The sequence below is a fragment of the Danaus plexippus genome, chromosome Z, assembly GCF_018135715.1.
Source record: "Danaus plexippus chromosome Z, MEX_DaPlex, whole genome shotgun sequence".
Taxonomy (NCBI): domain Eukaryota; kingdom Metazoa; phylum Arthropoda; class Insecta; order Lepidoptera; family Nymphalidae; genus Danaus; species Danaus plexippus.
In genome coordinates this window covers 12,269,779-12,286,068 of record NC_083559.1, presented here as the reverse complement: position 1 = coordinate 12,286,068, position 16,290 = coordinate 12,269,779, and the positions used below count along the sequence as shown (strand labels likewise).

Here is a 16,290-nt window from a genome sequence, read left to right as displayed (position 1 = left end):
TTTATGATGTTTTCTTTATTAAATAAAAACAGAATCAATTTTGTATAGTCCTTTATTCTTACATTTTATCATCTACTATTCTATGTATTACAAAGTTAGAATAAACATTGTCATATGGTAAGAAATCTTTAAAAAATTCCTTGTTTAGTTCTAAATTATTCACTAGGAGGATTTTACTATCAAAAGTCTACATTACACAAATCAATGCTATGAAATTTAAATTAACATTCATAGAATGTTAAATATGCAGTTTGACTCAACAATCCAAAGGTTATGGAGTAAGATTGTTTAGTTAAGTAATGCATTTAAACGCTATTTGTAAGATCTACAGCAAATATATAATGTTTTATTATTAATATAGTAGAAAAAAACGTACAGTCTTCAATACCCATACACATTCATCCCATGCAAGGTCGGTAAAAATGATTACATGCAAGTATGACAATGTCACTTAAAAACTAATTTAAAAAAGATTCACAAAATCAAAATGCATTTATGTGTTGATAGTAGAAACAAAATTTACAAATTATTGTTGAGTTAATAGAAAGAAACAAATGAACATCAAATATGAAATATGGATAAGAATTTCACATGAGGTTAATGGATCTAACAAAGTAATTACAACAAAATACTTAAATATATGTTTTTCTTAAGCCCTAACATTAAATTATTTAGACACATTGGCAGTATACGCTGAAACAATATACATGGGAATTTAAAAAATAATACCAATTATATATTTTTTAAATTTACTATCTGTATTTTCAAATGTCAAGTTACCACCAATAAGTATTTTCCATAAATATATCGAAAGGAGAAGAGAAACATCAAATTATAAGGCACCAAAAGAAGAAAATCACAAAAAAAAACGCACAATTTTATTACTTACATAATCATGCCTATCTCACCAATTTGACCACATTAATTCAAACACTTACATATATCATTCCTCTTAAATAAACATTGATTTATATATAAATGTCATTAACTATAAGAACATGTTTTTTAAGCGTCTGACCAAAATTGGGACAGTAAATACAAATCAAAATGACAGTGGCCAATTAGTGAACGTACATTAAAAGTACACCATAATGTTATATTTGAAGTAAAATAATGTTATTTAGTTGAGAGAACATCAAATGCGGATTTGATATTTTTGTTTTGTAATCAAATTGTATCAAAAGCTGTTATATTCGTCACTTTCAAACTTACACAGTATTTATTTATTAATAATGACAAACAGTGTCACATTTCCATATCCATTCTAGAATGTTCTACCACAAGGACACCATTTCTCTTCTTCAGTTTCTCCTCCTCGGAGTCTACGTCTTTCTCTTCTTTCATCTTTTCTAGAATATTCTCTTTTGGTCTCCAAACTACAAGAGACATCTGTGGTTTTTGTAGTCTGAAAAAAAGTCTAACAGTTAATTAATTGTACAGTGAATAAAATTTCTATTAAATAATCTTAACTTAAAAAACCTTTCACAAGCCTTTAACAGTGATCATGTAGTTTAGAATCGAGTACATTATTTAGATATGTCTGGATATTAAATTTTACTTGGAAATATGTCATATTATGTAACATGTACCTTTCAATGAGTGACGCTGGTATTATGGGTTCATCTTGAATCTTTTTCACGTCATCTGATAGGACAATGGTATGCCCCTTGAGTTTTTCGCTGATGCTAGTTGTTGTAACTGGTGCTGTTGGGTCCACAACTACCTCCATCACATCCTCACTAGCTAAGGAGTGTTGTGTGTAACTTGACGATATGTGCAAAGCATTGAGATGAGCTGCCATTTTCTCCTCTGTTATAAATTGTTTTGCTGGTCTAAAACAACAAAAAATTATTTATGCTCTGTATATCTCCTGGCACTCAATTTTAGTGAATAAATTTGCTAGAATAATTATCTTAGTTAAATACATGTGTTTTAGGAGATTTTTTCTTGTTTTGCACGAAAAAAAGCTCTTGGTTTAAAATTAAGTGAAGCAACTTCAGTGTTTCCGTACCGGCCATTTTTTTTGACATCTGTTTTCTGGCCCTAAAATTGAATTTGATGGTATGATCAAAACCTTTTTTTGTGATAAAAACCACTCCAGCTAACTGGGCGAGCAATTAAACAATAAAACCTCGACTCTATTGGGCATTGTACTGCCATTAGCTGCCAGTATAACATTCCACTCATTTCATTCAATAATTTATACAAAAATATTTAGGTGACATATTTTAAGGATGATTTGAATTTTGAACATTAGTCTCTATCTTACTAAGGCAATTATTTCAAGAAAGCAAAATTGTAAAATGTAAATGATTTACACAGTAATTTAAATTGGTCATGTAAAGAGTTATCTGTGAGTCATTCAAAAATTTAACACTTGTCTATCAAAATTAAAAAGAATTATATCATTGTTATAAATTTGTAATACTAAAAACTACTATGATAATAGAAAAGATTAAATGGAGTCAGAATTTTAGACGTAATATAGGCTTAAATAAAAAAAACAAGATATCTTTATATCTTACATTGGAGGATCTACGTCAAGACTTTTTCTTTTGCAATGTACTATTGTAGTCACTTTAGTATCCGGAGTCTGAGCAGTAAAATGAACTAAATTTGGAGGTGACTGCATACTCCAAGGTATACCCTGAACGTTCCATGGGGATCCTGAGGGTGCCGGCATATCATGGGGTTGTTCCATTCCTCGAACTGATGAAGCTAAAGCTTGTTGGGCAAACATTTGTTTCGCCAATTCATCTGATTGATTGTATGGATATGAAGAGTAGCCGTAGATATCCATTTTTCATAAAACAATCTGTTTTACGCGCTTTTTATGAAATAACTGTAGTAATTCGTCAAATAACAGCTGAATTTTTACTACAACAAGTACTTGGCGACTTGAAAATAAATGTTTATACAAAACAAGGACTGACAATTCGTGACTTCTAGAAATTTATAATGTAATAGATTTAACAGAAACACAGATACAGAATTTTCTGGAATTTAACATTATTTGTATAGCTGCTTTATGTTAAGATAGATAGTGAATAAAGTAAGTTTCATTACAAACATGAAATATGTAGTATTTTTAATATATATTATTTACTATTACGTTTGTCTTTTTTTTTTTTGCAGCAAATGCTATATAGGTACATACAATTGTAAGACACAGTTTATCGATAATTGTCAAACACTTTTGTCAGTTCAAAATTTGGACTCGGGAGTCGGGTTTGCTGTTTGCTTGTCTTCTGTCGAATTAAAATGTGATGTTTTCTCGCTTAAATTGCGCTATAAACCTTTCACTTTCTTAGGAAACTAGTATTTACTGTAAAAAGCGTGACATCGAATATCTCAACCTCCAATGGCTCTTGTTTAACTTTTCGCACCTGTATATTCTAATAATACAAACCTTTTTAATTGGGCTGCTATGGCTTATTGACAACGTTTAATATCAAAATGGGTTTGGATTTTGATGTCTTTGAATTCTGCAAAAAATTGCGTCAGAACAGGCCTCCTCCGTATCAGTGTCCACTAGAGAAATGTGATAAAGTATACAAGAGTTTATGTGGTTTGCAATATCACTTAGTAAACTATGACCATGACAATCCAACACCGGCGACACCTTCAATTGCAAGCAGTCGCAAGAAAGGCAGAACTCGAGCTGCTGTGCCTACTGGAGATATCGCACTTCAAAGCCCACCTAAGGAAGCTTTGACTTTTGCTGAGGCACAAAAAGTGGTGCAGTTTGAAGTTGATGGAAAAATTAGTAGAATACCAATTGACCAGCCACTGCCTATAGTTTCATTGGAAGAGTGGGAGAGAAAAAATGCAGATTTAGAAAAGCCTATGCCATTTGTAGAGCCACCATCAGAGCCTCATGTTAAATTACCAGAGGCTACATTCCGTGTAAGATTTTGTTATTTTCAAGAGACAGTATCTATGTTCTAGTATACTTGCAATCACAAAAGTGTCTTTGATAAGAAAATATTTATGTAGTAATTACTTTATTAATCTCATCAGTACAGAATTATTTAGTATAACAGACTCATTTTAATTTTGGTTAAAAGTCAGTAGTGTATATTTATTATTCATTTATTCACTCAAAATAGGAAAATGTAAATCTTAATATAGAATTTTGGTATAAACCTAAATTTATGAAATTATTGCAGCTAATACCAGATTATAATGCACGGGTATGTGACGCACCACCTCGGCCAAATGCATACATACGTTTCATAGAGAAGTCGGCCGAGGAATTGGATGGTGAAGTGGAATATGATGTTGATGAAGAAGACACAGCCTGGCTGGCCATTATCAATAAGAACAGAACCAAACAAGGTCTACCACCCGTCTCCGTAGATACCCTGGAGCTACTCATGGATAGATTAGAAAAGGAATCATATTTTCAGGTGTCCTACATATATTCTGTTATAGTTTATAGTTATAAGACAAAATTTAAAATATCTTATCCAATTATCTTAAAATATGTCATGAATATAATATTTTATTTATATTTGACTTAATAGAATATTAAGGAGATTAAGAGATTTGAGGTAAAAAGATATAAAAAAATCAATGCATTAATTTATGACATGATCTAGGAAGTAGTTGTACTATAAATAGGAAAATTTGTAAATTTTAGGCTACACAGAACGGCCAGCAACCTGCGGCAACGGTGGACGAAGATGCTGTGTGCTGTATATGCATGGACGGGGAATGCCAGAACACCAATGTGATCCTGTTTTGTGATATGTGTAACCTGGCCGTCCACCAGGATTGTTATGGGGTGATCTATATCTCTATACTTATATTGTTTCCTTATAATACTGGCATAATATGTTCTCCACTGTTAAATCCAACTTATTATTTAAAAATTGTTTCAATAAATGTGAATTTCCAACAAAACCTGTTTGGTGTTAAAGTAACAATGTTAGTATGTATTTGATGGGATTGTAGTCTGGTTTTTGCCTGAAAAATATACATATATATAGAAATATATGTACAAAAGTATATATACATTCTGAATAATCACTTCTTTAGCCAAGAAAGTAAAGGAAGGATTAGTGAGGGAATTCTACATTGAACTTTGAGGCTGTAATTAAGCAGAGCGATCTTATAAATGTTTCTTTTAACCATGTAGTTATCTCTTTAAGTTGTTAATATTTTATTAAAATATTTAAGGTGCCATATATACCAGAGGGACAATGGTTGTGCAGACGTTGTCTTCAATCACCATCACGACTTGTTAACTGTGTGCTATGTCCCAACACTGGAGGTACAAGTTTTAATTTATTTAAACTTTTTACAGAGCTATCGTTAGTAGGGTCTAGGAAAATGTTCCAACCCTGTAGATGTTTTTATTAATCTTCAGTTGTAATTAAGATTTTATAATAATTTTTTTCTTAGGAGCATTCAAGCAGACAGATCAAGGCACTTGGGCGCACGTCGTCTGCGCCCTCTGGATACCAGAAGTTCGCTTTGCAAATACAGTGTTCTTGGAACCTATTGGCAAGTGAAATAAATATTATATTAATTGTAATACTGAAATTAAATAATCGTAGTCGCTTTGCGTTTACCCTTATTAGTTTCTTTCTTAAAGATAGATGGCTTTCTTAACTTGTCTTGGACGATAGAAAATGTATTTGTAGCAACATATATTTCATATTTTTTTCTGTTTGAGTATTTCAAGTTCAGATAAATTAAGCAAGTCATGAAATCAATAAAAAAAAGGAGACCTTCATACAGAGAATACATTTTATTTGTTAACAGATTCAATAGAGATGATTCCGGCTGCTCGTTGGAAGCTTCAGTGTATGGTGTGCAAGCAGCGGGGTGCTGGTGCTTGCATACAATGTCACCGTAGCAACTGTTACAGCGCCTTCCATGTCACATGCGCCCAGCAGGCCGGGTTAGTTTATATTAATTTAGTATTGAACATTTTTTTTTTATGATAAAGGGGGCAAACGAGCAGACGGCCTACCTGATGGTGGTAGTACCGTCGCTCATGAACATAAGGGACAAAGTTTTGAGGATGTTTTGCGACCCTTGATTGGGGAAGAGGGAAAGGAAATCGTGGCGAAAGGGGATGGGCAACTGGAACTCTCTTTCATCGGACGAAATGCGGTCACTTTAGGCTACTTCACGCTGATCTTCTGATCGGCGAGAGGGTGGTACTTACCCGGTCGAGCCAGCCCATGTTCTAGCTGCAGTAATACATTTTAGTAAAATATGAAGGAAGGCCTTGCTTTAATATTTGGTGTTATACAGTAGTTTTACAAGTTTTCTGATTCAAGTTATGTATATAGATTACATTTTCATTTTAATGACTTCGAAATTTTCATCAGATTTTTTTCACTGGGCTTGCAGTCAACACGAATGCTGCAAATTACTTGAAATATCAGATAATATTTGAAAAATGTTATCCAATACTAGTTCTTAGTCCAAATCAAGTTAAGTCACACCATTATAACTATTGCTGAGTTATATTTAATTCTTTTTTTTTTTGTAAGCTAAGGCTGCATTCGCACTGGAATCTTTGAATATTTTGTCAATGTTAACGTAAAAAAATTTGTTATTCCTGTCAAGTCAATGTTCTTGATTCATCAGATATAACATATGAGTTATGTTATGTAATGTTTTTTAATTTACATTGTTTCTCTTGTAGTTTGTATATGAAGATGGAAGCGGCCGGATCTGGCCGTGATCCCAGTCAACCAGTTCAGGTGGCCAAAATGGCGTACTGTGATGCACACACACCAGCACATGTATTACAGGTTTAAATTGTATTTTGACGTGTACGAGTAAATTTATTTAAAGAGTTTCATGCACTCAATTATGAAATGGATATAATAAAATGAGTTTAAGTATTGAAATGCTTTAATAAGTTAAATATAGCATGATATGTACTTGTGTCTGGTTTAATCGAAGTAATTTGTAGGAGAGGAGAGCTTTGGAGTCGGAAGGTGAAAGTAAATCTTCAGATTTGACTTCCATACGACAGAAAGGAAGGGAGAAGATAAAACAGGTGTGATATTCTTCCAAGACATAATTACTTAATTACATTTTAACTATCTAAATCACTATCTATTGGATATCATGTAAAATTCTAATGTTTTATTGTCGCAAGATAGTATATCGTTGATATCATAAACACAAATCTGCAGTGATTTTTTTTAACATCCAATTGATTTTATAGGCTCGGAGAGTGTTAGCGTTGAAGCGTACGTGGGCGCCGGTAGTGTTGGTGCCGACATTACCACCTGAACGTGTTGCTGAGATTGCCCAACTGTCACACGGGACGCCCGCGGCTAGAGCACAGCTGATGAAAAGACTTCTCGCTTACTGGACCCTCAAAAGACACAGCAGGAACGGGGTTCCACTCCTTAGGAGGCTACAAAGCCTGACCAGCCATCACGGTGAGGGTCAACACGGTTTAGACTTCTATATGATTATAGACCTCTGGAGTATCTAGTAAATTTACATAATATATTACTGATATTATAAAATCCACATTGAATATATCCACTCCAGTAAATAAAACTCACAGTTAATTAAAACTAATGATTAATTATTTGAACTAAATTTCACATATCCGTATATTATGATCGGTACCGTCTGTAGGTTAAAGGCTACTATTTCACTAGTCCCAACAACATAACAAATTTCCTTCATCTGCACTATACTTCGTTTTAACACTTAAAAATAAAAACAGCGCTGCTATTTTGCTTTCTTACCTCCTTTAAATTTGATGATTTCATGACATTCATACCTATTTTCTTTGGCAAATTATTTTACCAGTTTTCTTAATATTTTTTCCTATATAAAATGAGAGGACCGTTTCATGTAAATATTTATAGGGAGCCGAGGTATCCAAGATGGCACTGTGAATGTACGAGAACTCTGCAATCAACTCAAGTACTGGCAGCGGATAAGACAAGATCTGGAGAGGGCTAGGTAATATATAATACATACATATTTCTTATAATTGTTTTACATATGTATATATGTACATTACCATATATTCGTTTAGTTATTACATAACTCACGATTAAAAAATTATGTCTACATAATCTCAGAACATAATTCACTTCCTATATATGTACTTTGTCGTATTTTTTTCTTGTTATGCTTATTTACTGTTAATATACATCTAGTTTATTATATCTTTAATTATCAATCTGGCAATCCATCTATGGTACATGTTGGTAAGTATGCTACCGCGTCGTCATTCTGTTTGTGAATGGCAACATTGGAGGGTCAGATAAAAATAATGTTATTTAATAAGTTAAAGTTTTATATTTATAATAATAATAATGTAACTATAATTAATAGTCTCATAACTATTTATGAGACAGTGTAATAACATGTTTTGTAACATTCAGATTGCTGTGTGAGTTGGTACGTAAACGAGAGCGTCTCAAGGCGGAATACACTCGTGTTTGGGAACGCTGTGTATTGCATACGCTCCGACCTGAACGTGCCATGCTGAGCAAGATGCTGCGGATGATGAGACACGCTGACCACAGTGACGTGTTCACGGAGCCGGTCGACCCGCTAGAGGTGAGACAGCTATATATAAAAATATAAAGTGGGATAGAGATAGTGAGATATTTAACTGATGTTATTATATTTCATAATAAAAAAGTTGAACATGAACATGTATTTGTTTCGGAATATTTTAAACGTAAATCTGTATATGTGCTGTATATATATAGGTGTATATATAGGTTTAATGTTATTACATTTCTAGGTTCCAGATTACAGCACCGTCGTAAAGCATCCCATGGATTTAAGTACCATGGGCAAGAAATTGGACAGAGGCATTTATAAGACCATAGATGACGTAGAGGCAGATTTCCAACTAATGATAGACAACTGCCTCACATATAATAAAAAGGATACAGTGTTTTACAAGTAAGATTCAGAAGTTTCTTATAAACTTTGCTACATTATGAACAACAAAATTATTATCAGAACGTATAAATTAGTTATAATATTTGTAATACTATATATTACTAAGAAAATATAACCATTCAGAGCTGGTGTCAAGATGAGGGAGCAGTGTACGTCTATATTTCGTCAAGCACGTCGTGACGTCATAGAGGCGGGTCTGCCGTCGCTGGCAGGGGAAGGGGACGCAGAGGAAACTTACACACCCGGACGCACACACGCACAGAAACACACACAGTCTAGGCGCAGGAGTGTAAGAAACACAAGCAGCGACAGCGATCGTACAGCCGGTTAGAATATTTACATTACACATCCAATGTCAAATATTTAATTTAATATGTGATTATTAGTGGTTCCCCGAAATTGAAAATCTAAGTACATTTGTTTATAACTTAATAATGGGTTACCTTTGTCACATATATAATATTTAAGGAGTTTTATCTATATGACATTAATTCTTATATTATACTATAGATACTCGAAGCGAGCGCGGCGTCTCCCTGGCACGTAGCGAACGACGACACACCAGCGCATTGAGAGACAGTGACGACGACATTAATGCGGTATACAACATATTTAGTTATTAAATAATTTATAATTGTTTAAACTAAGCTTTATAACGACGACGTTCCTTGCATTGAAAATCGTTCTGACACTGACCTTACATTGAATACTATCCGACTCTCGAAACGCTTTCCAAACCTTTAAACTAGGATTATGCAATAAAAATAAATTTATCTTTATATGCCTTTTAAAGATTTAATTTTATACATATATATTCATTACTATTAACTATAAAAAAAATCCTGTTATAATTAATTAATATTATAATATTTGGAATTGTTTTAGCGCGAGCCGTCGCCGGCTAAGAGCAAGGTGAACCGCAATTGGTGGCGTGGCCGCGGTCGTGGTAGGGGCAGGAGGGGGCGGAGGGGCCGCGGGAGAGGGGGACACGTGTCGCCTCGACCACTCAGAGACAACGGTAATGTTATAATGACTAATTGAAATTGTTTTTACCCTAAGATACTACTAATTACTAATTCTAATTTAAACAGAATGCTTAACTCGTGTTGTAAATGTTACAGAAATATAGAGGTATTTAGATTTTATTAGGATTAAATATGTATTTTCTTATTATCTATGGTACTATAAAAGCACCAGGACAGATTAGTTAGTTGTCCTTAGGTTAGTTGTAACTGTAATTTCTTAGTTCAATATATTTTTATGATATAACCACAGATACTCCGACGACGGATTCAGAAGCTCCTATAGTTAAATCGAAGACTGTTGAGCGAACACAAAAATTGGTCACACCAGAAAAGTCACCAACTAAGCAACTGGAAAGTACTGGTATGTAGTCCAAAATTATATAATTTATTATACAAAAATGCTATCTTATTCACCCACACATACACATACATTCCTACACACACATATACATATATATGTACTCTCACATAAGTGTCACCCATACATATACATACCCATGTTTGGGTTAATATCTTCGGTCTAAGTATCAGATATTTTCTCCTAATCTTCTTGTGAACAAGCTCTACTAGACATTGTAAACCTTCTTTTTATTGTTCATATAATTGATGTAATTGCAACTGTGTTAAAATTTTTCCCAAAGACTAGCCTTAATAGGTCAAAAGCCCTTTAAACTTGTAAAAACACATTTACATAAAAGTTATGTCAAAATTGTAAATCTAAATTTATTTTAATAATTGCATTGCTCATTCAATTTCTTTACAATTTTTTTTTTTATGAAAATCCAGTTATCTGTTGTAATTATATGCAAGTAGGATTTGTGGATATTGAATGATTAAAATGTTATAAAAATCTTATGAACAGGTCTAGGACTGCTGGGTGGTTTGAGAAAACCTACTTTGCTTGTGACGCCCTCGATAACCACCCCTCCGAAGAGTTTTGGTTCTGATGGTATGATGACCATTTTATTGTGACCCTTAGTTTATACACATGTTACGTCTATTCAAGTTTGAACCATATTTTTAGTTAACACGCTGACGATATTGTCAAAGCTTTTTAAATCATACCATATTACTTCTGTATAACTTTTGTTTATTATATTCTGTCCAAACAAGTCTCAATTTAATTTTCCGAAAAATAAACATAACTTTATATTACTAGCCACTTTGCCAACACTATCAGCCAGCTTGGGACACACAGAACCCTCGCCCAGGAAGAAGGGTCGCGGTCGTCCACGGAAACAAGACAAGACAACAGATCTATTCAGGTATTTGAAATGTATATGTAAACAGTACATTCAACTATTTCACTAGGGGTCGATATATGCTGGTTATTTATTATGGACTGAGAAATTTCAAAGCCCTTGTTTAAGTATAAGTGAGTCCTCACAAATTAAAGTAAAATATATAAAATTGTTACTAATCTTTAAGGAACAATTTATTTGTCCTAATTTCTAATGTGAGTATTTTATCATAGATTTTTCACATAATATGTTAATTCCATGTAATACATTCTATCAGAGGGGACTCGGAGGTCCTAGGAGGAGCATCGTTCCTTCAATACCGCGGTCCTCCCGGGGAAGTCGGCTCGGATAGCGATTTGGCACTATCAAGGTAAATTTTATCATATATAAGTACAAAAAACCGTTTTCTATGCCAAATAAAATGTTTCAATAAACACTAAATGATGTTCTGTTAACATATCTATTTATTAAAGAAATATAAGTTAGAATAATAAGTTTTACTTCCAAAAAAGGCACATACAGAGGTATTTATTGACCACGTATACTTGAGCAGGTCGTCAAGCAGTAGTTCAGCGTGGTCGCAGTCATGTTCCTCGTGCACACACTATGACGACGATAGATCTGGCGATGACAGTTCCAGCGAAGGGTAAACAATTAAACCTAATAGTATTAATTATCTGTGTATTAATTATCTATATCTCACGTTTAATCCTGTTTTTTTTTTATGCTATGGCTTCAATAGCATTCCGTTTTTCAAACTTACGATATATTTTCTCTTCATAAGTCAGTTATAAAGTGATTGTTAGCGTTGTATTGTGGTATTTCTTAATTAATATATGTATATTATTATATTTCTCTCAGTTCTAGTTACAATGAAACGTTGGATTCGTTAGAAAGCCGCGGTCCGGAGCCCAGACGTCGCGGCCGTCGGGCCGATGAGGGAGTCGACCGCACTCAGCCAGCAACACCCGTCAAGGTATTTAACAACTTATAACATTATAATATGAGTCTATTTTAGCGTGACGCAGTTTTTAATGCTTTTTGTTCATTCAAGGCAATACAGCTTTAATCTTTGTTGGATAGAGTTGGTTTTAACTTGTAATTGTATTGTTATAGTGATATTACCTTAGGTCGTACAAGGACATGATTAATTCGCTTTAAAATTCTCTAAGTGATCATACATTGTTGTATTTACTTTAAATTAGTGCCTAAAGGCAAATTTACATTTTCTGTATAGCATATACAGTTACATAATCTTTAAGGTCATCAGATGAGGCAATTATCCTTCCACATATTTAAAGTTAATTATGTTTATTAATTTTTTTTTTACTATAAAAGGGCCGTGGTACAAGATCTTCTACGTCCAAGACTCCGGTGAAAGTGACACAATCAGATGTTCTGCTTGAGCCGTTGCAGTTAGTATGGGCAAAGTGCAGGTAAATTATTGTCATAACTTACTTATTGTTTTTTTTTAATTTTATACAAAAATTACGTCAAGACAAGTTTGTTTTGCATTATTATACATCATAACTCTTCAATAGAATGTGGTCAAATATAAAGCAGAGATAATGTTACATTTAATATGAACTTGGTAAAGATATAAGCATTTGATGTTTATTACAGAGGCTATCCTTGGTATCCCGCACTAATAATAGATCCGAAGATGCCAAAAGGTTACATATACAACGGAGTTCCTCTACCAGTGCCTCCTCAAGATGTACTGAACCTCAAGAAGAATTATGCTCACGAACCAGTATTGTACCTAGTTCTATTTTTCGACGTTAAACGAACGTGGCAATGGCTGCCTCCAAATAAGTTGGAAATCTTGGGCCTAGATAAGGAGATAGATGAAGCCAAACTGGTGGAGTCACGGAAACCGACCGACAGGAAGGCTGTCAAGAAGGCTTATGGTGATGCAATGCAGTTCCGGAAGCAGGTTGACGGTGATAAATGACACAGGTTTAGATATCGGTCCAGGAGACCGATTCGTACACGAGCATTCACCTTTGGAACATTCTCTTTAATGCATATACGAACACCCGACACCACAGATTCCAGTGATTGAAAATAATCATTTTATAAAATTATATTATAGTTCAAGCAAACTCTGCCGTTAATTGTTGACATGAAGTACTTTAAATATGTATACTTAACATTTGCATGTTTGTTTTTTTTTTTTAATTTAATCGTGACATTATTAGTATCTCAGATCTGATATTAATATATAAAATAAAAATAACTTATCATTGCGACTTATATAAATAGTATTCTTTAATATCTTTATTCATTAGAATAATTAAAATTTGGATTGTAGATGAAGTTATATGTTAATGTGGTGTGTTTATATAAATATGTATTAGTTACAATGTATTATAACATCAAATAATAAATTTAAAGAATAAATGAATTTTCTCTGAAATTTTGACATGTAAGGTTGACATTTTATTAGAGCGGTATTGCTACATAATTGTATTAAGAATAACAAAAAAATATACATGAAAGATTATAAGGAATTAGTCCGTGAACTAATGAAATAAAGCTTTTTAATTATTAAATGTTGTGCATGAGTTTACAGTTGTTTCTAAGATTTTTTTTTTGGAATAGTATTACATTAATATAAAAATTAATTTTCAAGTTAGGCGGCTTATATAGATATATGAGATTGTAATCTATCCTTAGTAGTTATTATGTTCTGAATAGTAATTATGTTTATAAGGAGACGAGTTGTTTATCTACAGGAGATAGTTTTTTCAAAGCTTTTAATGTGACTACTGTTAATCTAAATACAAATCTGGAGCTGTAATTAATGTTATTTTTGTAAGTGTTAATTACTGTGTTGTTTTCTTGTAATAAAATATGAACTTTCCGAAACTGATTTTATTATAAATTAAAAAATAAAAGAAGTTTTTTTTAAAGGTTTATTAAGCCATAAGTTCTATTAAACACAAGCTACGGACAGAACTACACTGTTGTTTAATAAGCCAAGTAATGATACTAATAATGTTTGTCCCAGTGGAATATGGCTCCAGGCTTTGGCATGGCATTTGCAGCTGTTTTAGGAGTTCTGTGAAAATATATAACAAACAGCATGAGTAATTTCGATATAATATATATCTATGGCATTTTAATAATGTGACATCCTTTGACTTAGACACTGTAGAATCATCGTTATACTGATGAGGTTTGAAAATAAGTCTCAAATATAAACTAACTAAAATACAAACATTTTAGATCAAATTATAAATTTTATCATAAAATGGGTATAAAATAGATATATATATGTAGGGTAAATACAGTTATAGTATAAGCAGGAATGACTAAAAGATTATAACAGTTCTAATTGAATTTAATGAATAGGGAACTAAAATTTATAAATAAATGGAAAGTCTACTAGAATGTAAATGTTGCATAAAGCTTCATTATATTTTTGATATACTATAATAACACAAATTTAAATACCAGTTGATATTTTGTTGGAAATTGGGAAATATTTAGGAATTGGTGTTTAGAATTTAAAAATTAAGTGATTTACTATGATTTTTAGTATTGTATAAAGTTCGAATATTACTTTCATTCCAAGGAACTGTGTAATGTATATATTTACCCCTTGTCAGCACTACTGTCAGGAATCAACAGCTGTGTCACATCCTGAGGAGGCATGACTTCTCGTCGACCATCACGAGTGTAGTAATAGTTGTGAGCATGTCTAATTGAAATCAATTATCAATATGAGTATAACATACATCGTCTCTTAATATTAACGTTATAAAGCCAATGAAACATACTTGTGACTAACTCCATCAGGAATCTGTGGAGGCGGTTGAGTTCTCGCTGCAATTAATGGCTCAAACCTCAAGGGATTTGTTAATTTTCTCTAAAAAAAATATCCTGTATTTTATTATGTATAGGTTACATAACAATAAAAAAATGTTCTTGTAATACTTACACCGAGTAGGAAATTTCTAAATGCTTGTAAAATTGGTGATATATCCCTGAAGTTAACCTTACTCATTTTACAATATTATATTTAAGGGAAACGCAATAAATATCTTTTATTTTGAATATAAGGTAGGCTAATGTCAAAATTAATTTGTATGTCACATTATGGTCGCGATCAGCTAAGCATTCGTGACAATCGCGTTCGCGAACCAATTTTTGACGCGGAAATAATAAAAATATCTATCAAGCTTGTTTTATTTTATTTTTTAGTTCAAAAACATTATTAATTTTTTGCAATATGTGATTGTTTTAAACATATTTGTAACCTAAGATTACTATTCGTTGGACATATCCTCCATACCACCGAAAGGTATGCTAATGACATTTCTAAAAAAGTGGTATTCTTTTAAAATTAGTTGCAGTATTTAAATCTAAAATCTTAGTTGTAAAATTAGCATAAATACAAAAAAAAATATAAAACATAAAGGCAATTGACAAGTGTTCTATGTAAATACATAGAACGCCAAATTCGAGCCTTGTAGAAACAGAAGTTGGAACTTTGAAGTGAGACGAAACTTGTAATGAACGTAAAAGAAGTTATTATTACAACTATCCTTTGTCATATTTATTATATGTTAATAAAAAATATGGAGCCGTTCTCCGACTTCTTACGTATTACGTCTTAACTTAGCATGTGTTAGAATTATGTTACATTTTTTTGTTTTGATAAGGCCTGAGTATAGTCAAATAAAATTTATTAGAAACTTTCAGTTTTTGTGGATTAATACTACGAATAATTTAAGATATAAGGTTTTGAAAATAAGTCTTTCAGATTACTTTTGGAATAAATATGTTGTAATTATTAATTATTTTAAACTTTTTCATATTAAAAATCGATAGTCCTTGACTACCATACCACCTGAGAGGTGTAAATGAAACCATAGGTAGAAAACCCACTATCCCAGTAATAGGCTATTAACACTTTCCTTGAAAGCCCCTTAAAAGAAAACGCAGACCAACGCGAAAGGTTCCAGTCCTTTCATGTGGGCGTGATTGATATGAGGAAGGTCTACAAAGGATTGAAGTTTCCTTGAGTCTGGAGGAGTATGGGGAGTTAATTTGTGCCACTCCTAAAAAAGTGCCCTATAAAAAAAAAAACCTACTTTACGCTA

At 32.6% G+C, this 16,290-nt stretch overlaps 3 protein-coding genes across 4 annotated transcripts; 1 reads left to right on the top strand and 2 right to left on the bottom strand.

Annotated features, from left to right (window-relative positions):
• Nucleotides 1–34: 34 nt before the first annotated feature.
• LOC116777898 (uncharacterized) lies at nt 35–2,959 on the bottom strand. The gene is made up of 3 exons (XM_032671690.2): nt 2,526–2,959; nt 1,590–1,832; nt 35–1,405 (listed from the first exon to the last, which is right to left on the bottom strand). The coding sequence occupies exons 1-3, from the start codon at nt 2,798–2,800 to the stop codon at nt 1,246–1,248; spliced, it is 678 nt and encodes a 225-aa protein (XP_032527581.2). The 5' UTR covers nt 2,801–2,959; the 3' UTR covers nt 35–1,245.
• A 234-nt stretch (nt 2,960–3,193) lies between these two features.
• LOC116777376 (bromodomain-containing protein homolog) lies at nt 3,194–14,050 on the top strand. Of its 2 annotated transcripts, none has more exons than XM_032670889.2 (23): nt 3,194–3,906; nt 4,170–4,409; nt 4,643–4,786; nt 5,182–5,275; nt 5,407–5,508; nt 5,770–5,908; nt 6,665–6,764; nt 6,938–7,024; nt 7,196–7,415; nt 7,857–7,953; nt 8,382–8,559; nt 8,750–8,913; nt 9,037–9,239; nt 9,424–9,512; nt 9,799–9,931; nt 10,189–10,299; nt 10,801–10,887; nt 11,098–11,203; nt 11,457–11,549; nt 11,733–11,825; nt 12,041–12,155; nt 12,518–12,615; nt 12,803–14,050. In XM_032670889.2, exons 1-23 carry the CDS (start codon nt 3,457–3,459, stop codon nt 13,131–13,133), a joined length of 3,474 nt encoding a protein of 1,157 aa, XP_032526780.2. In that variant the 5' UTR covers nt 3,194–3,456; the 3' UTR covers nt 13,134–14,050. The 2 variants fall into 2 exon arrangements, with proteins under 2 accessions (XP_032526780.2, XP_032526779.2); XM_032670888.2 differs by having other exon boundaries at nt 6,665–6,773.
• Nucleotides 14,051–14,079: 29 nt separating this feature from the next.
• On the bottom strand, nt 14,080–15,286 carry LOC116777378 (NADH dehydrogenase [ubiquinone] 1 alpha subcomplex subunit 7-like). The gene is made up of 4 exons (XM_032670890.2): nt 15,126–15,286; nt 14,965–15,053; nt 14,784–14,885; nt 14,080–14,243 (listed from the first exon to the last, which is right to left on the bottom strand). Exons 1-4 carry the CDS (start codon nt 15,189–15,191, stop codon nt 14,174–14,176), a joined length of 327 nt encoding a protein of 108 aa, XP_032526781.1. The 5' UTR covers nt 15,192–15,286; the 3' UTR covers nt 14,080–14,173.
• Nucleotides 15,287–16,290: the final 1,004 nt, after the last annotated feature.